General features: G+C 41.3%; 1 protein-coding gene across 5 annotated transcripts in view; it reads right to left on the bottom strand.

The window, feature by feature from the left end:
- The window catches only part of LOC105903027 (E3 ubiquitin-protein ligase RNF123), a 95,663-nt gene that overhangs the window by 37,789 nt on the left and 41,252 nt on the right, over positions 1-16,622 (bottom strand). For 4 of the 5 annotated variants that reach the window (XM_031568535.2, XM_031568534.2, XM_031568533.2 and 1 more), the window contains 6 exons: positions 13,781-13,807; positions 9,835-9,974; positions 6,842-6,898; positions 5,441-5,572; positions 3,299-3,374; positions 2,797-2,881 (listed from right to left, as the gene is read on the bottom strand). In XM_031568535.2, the coding sequence (XP_031424395.1) occupies positions 2,797-2,881; positions 3,299-3,374; positions 5,441-5,572; positions 6,842-6,898; positions 9,835-9,974; positions 13,781-13,807 (517 nt within the window). The remainder of the gene's footprint in view (positions 1-2,796; positions 2,882-3,298; positions 3,375-5,440; positions 5,573-6,841; positions 6,899-9,834; positions 9,975-13,780; positions 13,808-16,622) is intronic. The other variant, XM_031568537.2, reaches the window with a different exon arrangement.

The raw sequence follows: 16,622 nt of genomic DNA, 5'->3' as shown, positions 1-16,622 counted from the left end.
TTTCATGTTTGACTTATAGATCAAGAGCTTCTCTTGTGTTTCCAACTTCCATGGTCAAACTGTACAATTCTCCTCTTATCCTCATCTTCCCGACAACAACTGTTGCACAAACACTTGAACTTGGCTAATAAAACAGTTTCAGAGGTGGTCAGACATTACAAATATATGAAATGACAAATATAACAGAAGGTCACAACTGTCATTGAAGAGGATCCATAAACAGAGAGAGAGAGAGAGAGAGAGAGAGACAGAGAGGGGGAGAGAGAGAGAGAGAGCGAGAGAGAGGGAGAGAGAGAGAGAGACAGAGAGAGAGAGAGAGAGAGAGAGAGAGAGAGGATCCATAAACAGAGAGCAGATTTCACACTGGTCCTGCACCTCTTGTGATCACCCCCACTGACTCATCAGCAGACAGCCCACTGTTCTCTTTCCAACATATCACACAGAGAGAGAGAGAGAGAGAGAGAGAGAGAGAGAGAGAGAGAGAGAGAGAGGACAGAGAGAGAGAGAGAGAGAGAGAGAGAGGATCCATAAACAGAGCAGATTTCACACTGGTCCTGCACCTCTTGTGATCACCCCCACTGACACATCAGCAAACAGACCATTGTTCTCTTTCCAACATATCACACACACACACACACACACACACACACACACACACACACTAACACAGAGAGAGAGAGAGAGAGAGAGAGAGAGAGAGAGAGAGTCGTCTGCAAAAGAGGCATAACTTGCATCCAACTAATCCTGCTGCCTCAAAGAGAGATATGTACATACGGAGGCATGAGGCACATCATTACATATGCAAACTACTTCCTGCCTTACGGTTAACCACATCCTTCACACTGGCAGGGAATGGGTGATACATGAGTCACAAGAACAAGAGTTTATGTTTATACGTATGTTTATATGGAAAACGCCACCCAATGTGAGGAAGTGATGTCACAGATGGGTCTCTGTGTAGAACAGCGCACTAATGCTTATTTGTTTGGGAACAACTAACCTTGTCAACTCCAATAGGACCCTAGGGAAAAGGACCGCGCACACACACATACACACACGCACGCACACACGCACACACACACACACTCAAGGGACCAAATCATGTATTATCCTAAGCTATCTCTAGGCTGCAGGAGGCTAGCAGGGGAGTAACTCTGTGGTGCATGACGCCACTGAGCAAAAAGTCAGTCAGTCAGCAGATTGCCCACATTTAAAGAACGCCCAAACGCAAATATGAATGCTGGAATAATGAGTAGTCTCATCTGAGCAGCAAACCCACTGATTGTTTCCGGTTACACCAGGAATCTGTTAAGGAACCTAGTTTACGCACAGCATTGTTGCACCACCTCCCAAGGCAAGGTGGCACTGTCCATGTAAGACTACAATGAATGCAGTGCAAACAATACTAACTTGTGCAACTAGCTTGCTAGCGTTAGCAATATGTCTTGTGGAACTGTGGCGACACACATGAGTGCACGGGCAGAGTGTGAGTGTGTGCAGGGATGCAGGCAGGTAGGCAGGCAGAGGGGAAAGGCCTTTTACAGCCCAAAGGCTCTCTTTATTGCTAGAGCATTTGATTTATTAATTGCACTCAGGATGTAAAGAGAATTTCAAGAAATATAACTAAAAATGCTTCTAAAATAAATGGCCTATTCTGCCTTCAAACAGACTCTCAGACTGAAGCAGGGCTTATCGTGTGTTCAGGCAGCTGGAAACTGGGGACGCTTTCTTTTCTGCGCGTCCCACTTCTGGAGTTGAGAGCGTTCACATAAGGACAACAAGCAATAAACAAGGAAGTGACTTATTTGTGCTGCCGCAGTTTTTCCACCTGATCCACTTGCAGAATGCATCTGTTTAACAGCTTACGCAATTTCTACTATACTTCTGTCTTATGTACGCACTGTGTTCCCCAGCCTATGTACCCGTAATATAAACGAATGCCATCATTGATATCAATAAAAGACGTAAGCTGAAGCTGAGGTATTACAGCAGGCTCTTCAGATGAATTGGTTGATGCTTGTAAACCACAACTTTTAAAAAAGAATGGCAGAGATGCTGAATGAGATTGGAGCCAGGATTATGCCATGTTTGAGCCACTACAGTGTTGCCTTTTATCAATCAGCTGCTAAAGGGATCTTTCTGCTGCTTCACCTGGTGTGTCTTGAGGCAGCTTGAGGAAAGTACCACACATAATACTTTACTGTGTTTGTCACACATTACAGTTGCATGCAGAATTTGATACTATTGTAATTGACTATGGATTCTACTGATACTCCGGCTTTATACAACTCGTTCAAAGTGATTCTTTCCACGGCTTCGCTGACAGGCCTGTGCTTTTCAGTTGGTGGATTTTGAGAGAGAGAGAGAGTCTGTTTTCTGCAGTATGCTGTGACGCAGCCTCTAAGTCTTTATTATTGACCTGAAGGACGGCTCTTTGTCCAAAGACTGGAGCATTCCCATGAAGCCCTTCTCCTAAGTGTATGCGTTGAAATGACCACATCACCTCTGGGCTACTCTGGGCTACACAGTCTTGATGCTGTGCTGTGAAAAGCTTTTTGTACATTATCTTGTCGGGAATGTCGGGACACACTCTTGCTTTAAAACACACTGATGTTTTGTATTCTTGTCTTGGTTATTTCACAAATGTATGTCTAGCTGCGAGCATCTGTACTCTCGCTGTGAATGGAGCTGTTTGCAGACAGTAAATGAGCGCTTGGAATAAACATTTTCATAGAAACTCTTTAGACTTCTGCAAGGCACCTTTATGTATGAGGAAAAACATCCTCTCCCACTTACCCCTGTCTGTCGCCCTCCACTAAGATGCGCACCAGGATGCCTGTCACTGCTACAAGTATGGGGTAGTGGTCCACACTCTCCAGTCCTACACACACACACACACACACACACACACACACACACACACGCACACACACACACACACACACACACACACACACACACAGAGAGAAAGACAGACCCAATTATGTTTTGGGGCTTTTTCATGTACTTGCTTTCATTTTGCCCACTGCTAACAAAGCATAATTAAACAGCGTCCAAAGCATGAAGGTCACCTCGAACAGGGAGGGTTTCAATATGATATAAATGGAACTTGATCGTTATACAGGACTAACACATGCCCTAAGCTCCATGTCATAGCCCAATTACAACAACAAAACAAGTGCTAATGCAGTTATTTGCAAATGGTTTCAGGGAGCCAACAGGCAGCTGAGCCATGTCTTGGTCAATTTACCATGCAAAGTTCTGATGGAAAGAATATGGCAGCGGGGCGAAAGTTTACCTGGTAGACGCAGATTGACCACGCGGTCAAAGAGGTTCCTCTCGGCCGTCACACGGTTCAGCACCTGGTTCAACAGCTGCAGAGAGGACAGGGGGACATTCTCTTCATTCAGACGTTTAAAAGCCCACTAAAACATAAACTCCTGAAGCTATGTGTCTAAATGAGGAGAGAGGACAGGGGGACATTCTCTTCATTCAGACGTTTAAAAGCCCACTCAAACCTAAACTTCTGAAGTTAAATTTGTGTACATAAAACCTTAATAATTTGACATGAACTGGATCCAGAAGTGTTCACCCCATTGAAATCATATTGTAAACAGCTTCCAAAGCAGCCGTACGTGGACTTCGTGTAAGACATGTTTTAGAGCTTTTGAATACATGAGGCACAGATTGGCTTGGTGCTGCTGCAGCTCCACACAGATGATTTTGTTGATGTTTTTCTCGTGAATGGGGGGAGAGCTAAGGCTGGGCGCTCTTTCGTAAATATTGATATATTCAATGATATTTGATTCAAGATATACGAGATGAGCATATTAATAACATCCAGTTTGCAAAATAGGCTACGCAGGTTACCCATCTGTGTGCATTTAAAAACAGACCACATTTTAACAGGAAAGAACAGTGCAGCTCTCTCTTTCTCTTTCTCTCTCACACACACACACACACACACACACACACACACACACACACACACACACACACACACACACACACACACACACACACACACACACACACACACACACACACACACACACACAAACCTCTGTGACTACCAGGGGAAATGGAAATGGGGGGGGTGTTTCTTTATCCAATCATTTTTTGTTTTCTGTGATTGTCAGACACATTATGGTGACCAGACGATCAAATTGGGATCAAATGGGATTTGGTCATCTTGTTCCGTTGCAGTAATAATCTTATTTCGTTGTAGGCTGCGACTCTAATAGCCTAGGTTGTAGCGAGTTAGAAACAATAAACTACTCATTTCTGTGGTCCTCCTCATCTCAAAATGTGCGTTTTAAACCCTATAACTATATTTCTCCAGAGGTGACTTCATCCCCAACACACATGTTCCTGTCCCATCACACAGTATCCTACTCTGCCTTCACGGTTGCAAGTTAATGAGATTTATTTTCTTAAAACCGGCTGCACTTTAGTTTCTTTTCACGTGTATGATTGATCAGCAGAAGAGTTTGACCGTTTCTGATTTCATCAAATTGGAATATCTTCATCTCAAGCAAGATGCTGTTGCAAAGGCCACACTACGGCAGGTGGGTATGTGTGGGATATTATCTATTTATGTTCAATTTAGTTGCCCACCCTATATATGTCCAAATGCTCACCCAAGGATGACATCCTGATAACACCACTGCTTATTAATATTTCAAGGTAATATAATCATATAAGGTAATACCAGTACTGGACTTTCAGGGCCCTGGCTGCTAAGCCAAACCATTTTAAAAATGAAGAAAACAATAATACATAAAATAATACTTGCTCAACTAGGACCATGCTGAGGTGCCAAAGTGAGAAGTTAAAATGTGTACATAAAACATTAATGATTTGTTTAATCATTTGCAATTTGTTGCAAGTCTCTAGACAGAATCGCTAGAGCAGGTCAAAAAGCCACAAATCAACACCGATTTATTACATCTATTTGATCAATTAAATGTTCTGTCTTTTCATTGACATTAATTGGGACCAGCAGACTCAGTGACACTGCCTTTGAGAATTTCAAAGTAATCTCATCACAAACATTCTTTACACTTAAAGCATGCAGGACCGATAGCACTTTGGAGCACTTTAGACCTTGAACTTAATAAATGGGAAGATGAAACCATTTTTGCCTTGGTCTGGGTAAGTTATGTAGCTTACTGAACACAATAAATGAAGACTTGTCAACTCAATATTGTTTTTTTAAATCATAAAGCCCACTGTGTGTGGTTTCTCATGTGTTCCAGATTATTTAATTATAATAATAATAATATCTGCCTCAATAACAGCCTCAGGGCTGTATAATCTGTCATTTGCTGGGCAATGGTTAGTAATCCTCTGCATCTGTTGAGCAATTTGCACTTTGCATTTTCTTGCGGAAATGCATCTCTAGTTAACATTTCCCCGACAGACAATCCCAAAGACTCACCTGAGCTAATCGTCGCAGCAACAGTTCCGCTGAGGGGCGGGACCAGTCAAGAAATATCTCTGGCACCAAGGTGACCGTCATCTCCAGCACACGCAGCAGGCTGACAGACAGGTCGAAGCAGGTGGCACAGACCTGGGAGGAGGTGGAGGGAGAGAGGGAGGGAGGGAGGGAGGGAGGGAGAGAGAGAGGGAGGGAGGGAGGGAGGGAGGCCGACAGAAAAGAGATCAACGTTAAGAAAGAGGACTGGTGGAAAGGTCAAGGAGGTAGGACATATTCAGGTGAAGAGAGAAAGACAACCGATTTGAAGAGGGAAGAGAAATAGACACACAGATTAAGAAGAAAATAACATGAAATTGTAGTTGGAAGGACACTGAAGGACAGGTTAAGGTAGGCAGGGGAGAGAGAGAGAGAGAGAGAGAGAGAGAGAGAGAGAGAGAGAGACGATGTGGGAGGAGGATTGATGGAGACATGGAGGATTAAATAGATCATTTTACAGGTTTGAAAGCAGAGAGAAAAGAAGGCACATGAAGACTGAAAGACATAAAGAGAAAGACTGAAGGGATACTGTATGAGGGTGGTAAAGAACAGTATGATGGAGAGATACTGTATGAGGGTGGTAAAGAACAGTATGATGGAGAGATACTGTATGAGGGTGGTAAAGAACAGTATGATGGAGAGATACTGTATGAGGGTGGTAAAGAACAGTATGATGGAGAGATACTGTATGAGGGTGGTAAAGAACAGTATGATGGAGAGATACTGTATGAGGGTGGTAAAGAACAGTATGATGGAGAGATACTGTATGAGGGTGGTAAAGAACAGTATGATGGAGAGATACTGTATGAGGGTGGTAAAGAACAGTATGATGGAGAGATACTGTATGAGGGTGGTAAAGAACAGTATGATGGAGAGATACTGTATGAGGGTGGTAAAGAACAGTATGATGGAGAGATACTGTATGAGGGTGGTAAAGAACAGTATGATGGAGAGATACTGTATGAGGGTGGTAAAGAACAGTATGATGGAGAGATACTGTATGAGGGTGGTAAAGAACAGTATGATGGAGAGATACTGTATGAGGGTGGTAAAGAACAGTATGATGGAGAGATACTGTATGAGGGTGGTAAAGAACAGTATGATGGAGAGATACTGTATGAGGGTGGTAAAGAACAGTATGATGGAGAGATACTGTATGAGGGTGGTAAAGAACAGTATGATGGAGAGATACTGTATGAGGGTGGTAAAGAACAGTATGATGGAGAGATACTGTATGAGGGTGGTAAAGAACAGTATGATGGAGAGATACTGTATGAGGGTGGTAAAGAACAGTATGATGGAGAGATACTGTAAGATGGTGGTAAAGAACAGTATGATGGAGAGGGCAACACATGTGGCACACACCTTCAGCTGCCGCGTGTCCACGAAGTTTCGCTCCGGTCTCTCGGCGGCCTGCTGAATCTGACGAGGAAAAGAGAAAACTTAAGCATCTGCACAACACACAATCTGGGAATCTGACGAGGAAAAGAGAAAACTTAAGCATCTGCACAACACACAATCTGGGACAACTTCCCATGACCCAAGAGGCACACGAACGGCAACATGAAGTAAGATACCAAAATGATACCCTTTTTGAACAATGAAACCTTTGAACAAAGTCTTGCCAGAGTTACAAGATTAGAGGCTTAGAAATTCTAAAAATATCTTAAGTGTTTTTAAGTGCAGGTTTTTATCAAACTCATGATATTCAATAGTGAGCTAAATGTAAGTCATAAAAACATAAAAGCTACCATAAAAGGCATAAAAGTGATGGAAAGGCTTGCTTGGAGGCCAAGAGCTAATTCAGTCCACATCTGGTCTTTCAAAGAGCAGGTAACCTTTCATGACCACAGCATAAGCCATCAACACCTTTCTCAAGTAACTAACAACAGTATGAGAGTGCATACGACCACATGCCACACATCCACACCTCGAAGACACACACACACACACACACACACATCATACACACACATCATACACACCTACTCTTAATATCTGACTCAAAAAATGAATGAAGAAAATTGCAGCTGGGTGGATAGGAGATAGGTTCCATGGTTCCCAGGGGAGGGAGTACTGACACGGCTGCTTTGGCTGCTTTGGCATGAACTAACTCAGAGCAGGAACACTCCCCCAGGATCACATCCCAAACACACTGCACTATACTATCTGCTAACGGCTCTGCAAAGCAACACAACGTACCGGCCCATTTTCTCACAAAATAATGCTAACACTTTTATTTTATCTGGCAGAGAGAATAAAATGTTTCTGAAAATGCCAGTGACTGGTGGTCTTACAGTATGTTAGTTACCGAAGAAACAAACAACATATGGCACCTCATTAACGGCTAGAACAGCTTTTATTATACGGCTCCTCAGAATGTTGCAAAAAGTCCAAAATACTTTTATTGTATGGCAACGACAGTACGAGCGTTCTGATTGGCTAATGCGTAGTCATGCCAGCCGCGTATTGCTCTCTTTACCGGTCAATACGGATCCGTATGAGCGAAAGCGATCAGTCTGAGTTTTACCATCCAGACGAAAATGAAAACATCTTCAGCCAGGAGAAAATTCAGAAGAAGTGAAGATTTGTTATTAAAAGTGATGATGAAGACTAGAAACTATAGTTTGAATCACTTGTGTTACTTTACTGTAAATTAAAGCCATTTTTGCTGTTTGCTGTGTTGTCCGTTTTCTATTGATCATTGTAACTTGAAGTTAGCAAGTATTTGGTTGCTACGCAACACCTGAAACACATTGTGTCGTGAGAAGACTTGAGAGCTAAAAAAAACCGACATGTTTTCTATTTACAATTACCACTTATTTTAATTTACAAAATGAAAGGAGCGAACAATGCCATATAATAAACAACTTACTAACCTCGACCGTTCGGTCATGCCGGGAATTATTCGGCTTTGGTGTATCAACCTCACTATCGCTCGGTCGATACGTTAAAGCCTCAGTTTGATATTTCTCGGCATGACCTCACTCTTGGTTAGTAAGTAGTTATTATTGCCGTTCCGTGACTTCCACTAAGAAAAAAATAGTTCTTCACGAAAATATAACTTTAAAGTTTCCGGTGTTGCGTAGCAACCTATTACTTGCTGACTTCAAGTTACAATGACTTTACGTTACGTTAAATGAATGGACTACTTGCGGAATGATATGAAAGATCAATCAATGGCAATGGTCATTCATTTTTTGCAGCGGCCATTATGAAGAAATATCAGACCTCCACTTTTTGTAACATTCTGAGGATCTGTATAATAATACTGGATAATTGATAGGTAAAAAAACACTGTGGTAAAATGTTTAGATCGTTATATTAATTGTAATAGTAAAATTAGTCATGGAAGTGTCTCTTATCAGTCTAGTAAGTAGGCTACATATACAAGTTTTAGTATTTACAACCAGCAATACCAAAACAGTTCAGTAGGTGGCAATGGCACTCTTTATCTGACCACAATAAACATGGTGCCATCATTCTCCATTGTGATCCGTCAATGGATTTAGTATTGATTTTGTCTGTATTGCCCCTGACATCGTCAGTGTACCAGTGTACCCTTTGGGGTAACCCTTTGTCCTCAGTGTACCCGTGTACCATTTGGGGTAACCCTTTGTCCTCAGTGTACCCTTTGGGGTAACCCTTTGTCCTCAGTGTACCCTTTGGGGTAACCCTTTGTCCTCAGTGTACCCTTTGGGGTAACCCTTTGTCCTCTTTCTTAAGAGTCATTCCATGTCAAGTGTACCAATGGCTCCCACTCGACCGTCTCAGATTTGGCTGAAAAAAATTCAAGGTTGTTCATACACTTCTGCTTGTTTTTATTTTTGTATTCGATTCACATTTTTTTGTGACAAAACGATTGGGAGTAGAGAGCTATGGAACTATGCCTATTAAGAAGTGTATGAACAACCTTGAATTTTTTCAGCCAAATCTGAGATGGTCGAGTGGGGAGATCTTCTTAAATTGGTACGTTTGGCATGGAATGACTCTTAACTAGGGCTGAACGATTTGGTAAAATAATCTAATTGCGATTTTTTACCAAAATATTGCGATTGCGATTTAATATGCGTTTCCCAAGTATTTTCTGAATGCAACAAATAGGCTAAGAGCGTACACAAGCACAGCACACAGCAGACTATGGCTGGCCCAGTACCCCTGACTGCACATAGCCTAGATTGCACAGATTTATTGTTCAAACTTCAAGAATGCATGTTTGCAAATATTTGGCCTGACATATGTCATTCCGATGAACTCAGAGAAGACCTTTTGTTTCTTTCTTTAAGCACGTATGTATAATTAGTGAGCACACACACACACACACACACACACACACACACACACACACACTCACTCACCTCCTGAATCATGCCGATGAACTCGGAGAAGGCCCAGTTGAGCTGGTTGAGAACGCTGTTCAGAAAGCTGGCAGCCATGTCCTTATCGTGCCTCAGCAGCTCCGCCATATGTCTCTGCAGCAGGAGTGATGGACAGGGCTCTGAGCCAATCACAGGAGAGAAGCAAATAATCAGTCAGTCAATCAACACCTTTCTAATCTTTGGCTTTTTCTCATTCATTGAAATCCTTCTGGACAACTCACTGGAATTCCTTTGTCAAATAATAGCTGCCACTAGATATGTGTTTTGAAAATCAGATTCAATCCAAGACTCCAAGATTGCCACGGCACTCAATGACAGTATTTTCAAGAAACAAAAAGGAACACATATGTTCATTGCACATCTACAGATATGTGTATATGAGAAAAAGAGAGAGGGGAGTGTTGTGGTAAAAGGTGCCTCTGACATTGTGCCATTGCCTCTGACATGGTAGCTGGAGGCACAACACCCTTGAGAAACTACGCAATTTAGCCCCTGCAGCCTTCACTAATAGCTTTCCCTGAAACTTACACAGGCTGCCTCAGTCTGTCGCGGTGGCAGCAGTAATTTAATACCTTTCCCTGGAGCGCATGGGATTTGCACCGCACGAGCCAATAGGAGCAATGACACCACAGTTAGGTCTGTACACACTAAATCCCCCATAAAAGGCCACTAACAAAAGGCTAATTATTTACCATTACTACATTTCTACCCATCACACTAAGCGCAACCTTTGCATTTAATTAGATGACGGTCATTGTAATACACATCATCTCTCCTCTGGGACCCATGGCTGAAAGGACGGCAGGGGAGCAGATAGGAGAGAGAGAGAGAGAGAGAGAGAGAGAGAGAGAGAGAGAGAGAGAAAGAAAGAAAGAAAGAAAGAGAGAGAGAGAGAGAGAGAGAGAGAGAGAGAGAGAGAGAGAGTTGTTTCTCCACTGACGGGAAGGGAGAAGTAATCTGAGAAATGGCATGTCCTCTACTTGACTCAGGGTCACGAGCAGCTAATAATTCTGCCATACTTCATAGCATTTGAGTTTCAGCCCTGTTCAAAGGAGGACCGAGGCAGAAGATGAACAGTGTGTCCCTGTTCAATCCACACATGGGGCTGGGCTAATGCAGCACAGAGAAAAGTTAGGATCTAACAGAGAATGAATCATCTGTAACAGATACTCAGGGAGAGGAACATTCACATATTCACCAACCAAATGTGCCATCAGACAATGATAATACATCATCATCTCAACCGCTGTTATCCAGATTACTAGAAGCACAGCTAAGCTGGAATCAAGCCCATGTCATTCTGAAGCATGGCATTCAGTGACAAATATTGTGTGTAAGGCCCCACAAGAAAAACATCATGAGTGCCTCCAGGAGAGGAAGGGTGTGTGCAGAGGGAACTGCTCAAAGGTTACATTACATTTTACATTTAGTCATTTAGCAGACGCTTTTATCCAAAGCGACTTACAAGGATGTATACACATTTTACATTTACACTGATGGCACACTGCACATCAGGAGCAATTAGGGGTTCAGTGTCTTGCTCAAGGACACTTCGACAGGGAATCGAACTAGCAACCTTCTGATTACTAACCGACTTCTCTACCTCCTGTACCACTGTCGCCCCTGCTTAACCCTGGTGATTAGGAGGGACTCACTCCATACAGAGGCACAGAGGAGACAGAGGAGCTTTCATCTCCCGTACTGTGCCCTAACTGTCTCAGGCCAGACTGCCGGGCTCCTTTTCTGTTTTAAATTCAGACTAGAAATGGCAGACCAGTAGAATCAGGAAGAGGGGGAAGCGTGGAGGTCAGGGGTCAACACACACACACACAAACACACACACACACACACACACACAGACGGAGAGACAAAGAGTCTGTAACAAAGTATATTAATACGATGATCATACATGCAAATGAGCTCCCAAAACACACACACACACTCGCACGCACACGCACACTCAATCACACACACAAACGACAGACAGTCCTGATTTTGCCAGTAAATTAGGGGAGGCAAACAGGTTCTCTGTTATTCCAAAAGCTCTTTTACTAACATCTGAATAAGCATCAGGAAATTTCAATTTAAGTAGCATAGCTGCAAGTGGCGATCATCAGGGTCCAAGCAGGAAGAGCATAGTACCCCAAGAGGCAAAGCGTTAAAGGATTTCAATTCAATTCAATTTTATTTATATAGCGCCATAACAATACAATTGTCTCTAGGCGCTTTACAGAGCCCAGAGCCTGAAACCCCCTTAGTGCAAGCACAATGGCAACACGGGCAAGAAAAAACTCCCTGTTAGTCAGGAAGGAACCTTAAGCAGAACCACAGCACATAAGGGGGGACCCATCTCCTTGAGGTCGGCCGGGTGGAGATAGGAAGGGGGGAAGGGGGGAGGGTTGTGTGGCAGAAGGGGAAGGGAAACAACAGGTGTTGTACATAGCCTGCATTTGGTAGATGTACATGATATATATACAGACATCCAGTGGTAAATACATGATACAGAATTTGGATTTGACAGATTCAACAGGTGAAGGACGACATTTTAGGGAATGTGAGCAAACTGGTCCAATTATAAGTATACCGGATTTCAGATGTTTATCTTAAGTAGTTCATGAAGATATTGCAATATGTCAGTTGTAGCACCCTCTATGAACAATGTATTTATTTAATTTATGAAATTTGGCGTAAATCTAAAGACTGTGTTTGTTATGGAGGGTGTACGTTTGGTTACATGACAGGATATTGGCCATAGAGTCATTATAGGCCACGCCTTCAAATCATTTGATGGACGCGTACCTTTGAAATGGATGGACAGATCAAAATCATTTTGATAACTTTGTGTCAGGAGGGTCTAGAGATGATGTCATCAAATGAACAATGGGAATGCCAATCGGATGAGGGGCCTCTGACTAGTTCATTTGCTCTTTTCACAAAATTGGAATGGTGGGACGTTTTCATTGACAAGGCATTTAGCCAAAATGCAGATGTGCTTATTGTAGCGTCCCCTTGTGGCCGATTTGCTTCATTTTTGGTACATAGCTTCTATGTGCCATTATGTGCGAGCCTATTTTCATGAAAAGCGGCCATTTACACAGGTAAATATACTCACTGCTCAAATTGAATTGGCTGTTATCTGCCATTTTGATGAGCCAACTGGCACTTCAAGAACATTTTTATGTTAAGTGTCTCTTAAGAAATTGACATGGCATTTGCAACACACCCTCTAGATGGAATTGAGCTAAATTTGGCATGCGTCCAAAGAATTGTAGTATTTACCAAGTCTGGGCACGTTTGGACCTTTACATCAGAAGATATTGGCTGTAGAGTCATTATGGGGGGCCACACCCTCAAATTTGATTGACATGTAAATTGACAAACGGATTGACCGATTCAAATTGATCATTTTTTTGTCAAACAAATGTTTGTTTGTTTTTTTTTGTTTTAGTTAAGGAGAATAACCCTGCTGTCCGGACCTCTTTCCAGTGTTCATTCCAATCCCAGGATCACATACCTGGCTACAGATACAGTACCAGTCAAAAGTTTGGACACACCTTCTCATTTTTGGAGACGTTTTTTTCTTTACTTTTATTATTTTCTACATGGTAGATAACACTTTTATTGTTTAGTACATCATTCCATATGTGTTCTTTCGTAGTTTAAATGTCTTCAGTATTAATCTACCATGTAGAAAATAATAAAAGTAGAGAAAACACTTCTCCAAAAAATGAAAGGTGTGTCCAAACTTTTGACTGGTACTGTACATCAATACTGCGTAGTAATTACTAAGCACACAATAACAGCCCAGTTGCATTTTCCTAAATGATCACTAACTAACAGCTACTACCTAATGTGGGGTTAGGCTCATCAGAAGAGACACAAGAGAGACGAGGAAAGAACAGACAGACAGACAGGGGAAACTTACTTTGAAAGCTAGCAATGGACAAATCTCCTGAAAGGCATGCAGGTGAGAACGAACAAATGGGAAAGAATTAATAGTCGGGGGGAAGAAAGAAAACCAGAGGAACAAACTCATGAAAACAAAGAAACAAACACACACACACACACATAGAAACACAGACTTTACTGAATGAAGAACACAACATCGTGGGCTAAGCATAGAATGGAAGACTATGCCATACCTTGGGACCAATGACAGTGAAAACTTGACGATCCTCTCATTTCATTCAATTAGACCAAGGTAAAACCAGTAAAAGTCGTATGTTAAAATGTTAAAAAGTTTTCTATTATGCTTATGTTAATTCATTTTTATTTTATTGTATTATTATAGTTAGTTTTTAATATGTTGGCACTCTGAGATTCTTTTGAATGAAGAGTGCATTACAAATAAAATAAATTATTATTATTATTATTAAAAGCTAATCGGAGGACCTTAAAGTCCTTAATGGGGTGTAAGGGGTCAGGAGATTAATATTAATATTATTAATATAGGTTGGAGCTGGTCCATTTACAGCATTTAAACCAAACAATAACATCTTTAAATCCACCCTGAACTCTAGCCTAACCCCTAACCCCAATGTAGTTCTGCGGTCAGACTTCCTTAGCCTTAGTTAAAAGTCTAGCTGCAGCATTTTGGACCAATTTTAACTTGATGCTTGGCTCATGCTTAAGTATAGTGAAATAGTCCAGTCTGGAAGATATAAAAGCATGGACCACCTTCTCAAACATTCTCTTTTTGGGATGGGGAATTTCTCACTTGCAGTGGTTCTCAGCTGGTAAAAATGAAGCACTAATAACCGAACTTAGCTTCCTGTCGAATTTTAGATCGGAGTCAAAAAACACCCCAAGATGCTTTACTATAGGCTATTGGTATGGTGGAGGTAAGAGGAACGAGCACATTACTTATGTCAGGGGAACCAAAAATAATAACCTCTGTCTTGTTTACATTAAGACTGAGGAAGCTAATAGCCATTCAGAGTTTCATTTCTGCTCGGCAGTCAAAAAAGGTTTGTAGTGGTAGCAGAGGCAGCCAGGTTGGTTTTGCTGAAACATGAGATAAACAGACTGTAGTTTAAGCCACATTGTTATGATTGTTCATTTGTATTGCCTTGCGGTGGGCAAAAACTGTTTGCTTATTACAGCAGTAGCCATTAAGGCATCATTTATGCACCACCTCAGGAAGGGGTCCTGAGGCCACATACCAAGTTTCGTGTCATCAAAAATTCATGACGGTGACAGAAAGACAATGAAGGGATTTACAAATAAATACCTTAAATACTTGCTGTATCATATATTTCATATTTGATATGTGGGGGATAATGTATAGTCCGCCCGGTCAGTATCGGAAAATAAATCCCAACAGGATGAACACGACCCCAATGCGCAGCGGAGTGAAATCACGACACAGGTTCGGGAAGAGGTGAAACAAAATAAGCCATTCATTGGGTAAACAGAAGCGGGTGAATTTAAACAAGCATTGGTCAAAACCAATATGAGGAGGCTGATACCAATACGTGCTACTGCTAAGTGTCGAAAGAGGCCAAAGGTGGCTGCTGTATTGGCAAAACCGATAAAATATACAACGTTTAGTCCCATGAATTGAAAAAGTAGTTTAAAGTAATGTACAGTTACTTGCCTTTCCCACATTTGACTCCCATTTCAGAACCTACCAGTCTTTTCAACCAATAAGCCGAGGTTATTTACTGAATCAGCACTAAATACGAGAGAATACTAAATAGGAAAGCTCCCTAGGCTTCCAAACATTTCCAACACACTGAATGACCGCTTGTGCACACGCAGGGACGGGTATATATTTTCATAAAGAAAAGCAGCAATCAAGCACAATGTGTAAACTGCCCCAAGCGGTTTAAGATTGAATGATTCTTTAATGGAATGTTCTGTAATGTTCCGTAAGGATTTGAAATCAAAATGAATTTTGAAGACAAGGCCAAACCATGTCAGAGGAAAACATGGCGCAATTTGTTGTAGCGACATCTTAGGGACGATTAGTTTGAAATTGGACAAATATCTTTTATATGCCATTATTAATGAGCTTAAGATAGGCCATTCACACAAACGTGTATTAGCTGCTAAATATTGATTGGCCATAGGTCATTATTTTGTTGAGCAAGCCTAATGGATCTTTAGGAGATGTGAGCAAATGTAGCCAAGTATAAGCATAGCAAATGTCCAAATTTGAGCTTAGTTCCTAAGGTATTGGTCCAAATTTGAGCTTAGTTCCTCAGGTATTGGTCCAAATGTGAGCTTAGTTCCTAATAGTCCAGGCAAAATAGCGTTTTACGACAGACTAATTGTAAAAGAATTTTTTTCAGCATAGATCATTTCTATGAGGTGTCCAGAACAACATACTAAAAGTCCTAAGAAATCCTAGTTGAGGAAATATGTTTAATTCTCATCAATCTGAGATGTGTGCTAATAATGCATGGCAAAAATACACCTCAAAAATGTAATTTTTTTCCTTTACTCCTATCAAAATGAAACTTTACACAATGAAAGTACCCATGAAAAGTAAAACAATTTGTATTACAAGTTTCTTTTGAAATTAATTTGTATATGCAAATGAGCTATACACTAATCGAATATGCCCAAAATACATCCAAATAGGCTTATTTTTTTCCTTTACTCCTACCACAATAAATCTTTACATAGTAAAAGTATACATGAAATGTAACTTTTTTTGTATTACAAGTTTCTTTTGAAATTAATTTGAATATGCACATGAGCTCCACACTTATTGAATATGTCTATAGGCAGAAACACCTTCATATGTATGACAAATACATCGG

Source organism: Clupea harengus, chromosome 5 (genome assembly GCF_900700415.2).
Source record: "Clupea harengus chromosome 5, Ch_v2.0.2, whole genome shotgun sequence".
NCBI classification, from domain to species: domain Eukaryota; kingdom Metazoa; phylum Chordata; class Actinopteri; order Clupeiformes; family Clupeidae; genus Clupea; species Clupea harengus.
Note: the sequence above shows the minus strand (reverse complement) of the source record. Positions and strands in the feature narration are given on the sequence as shown.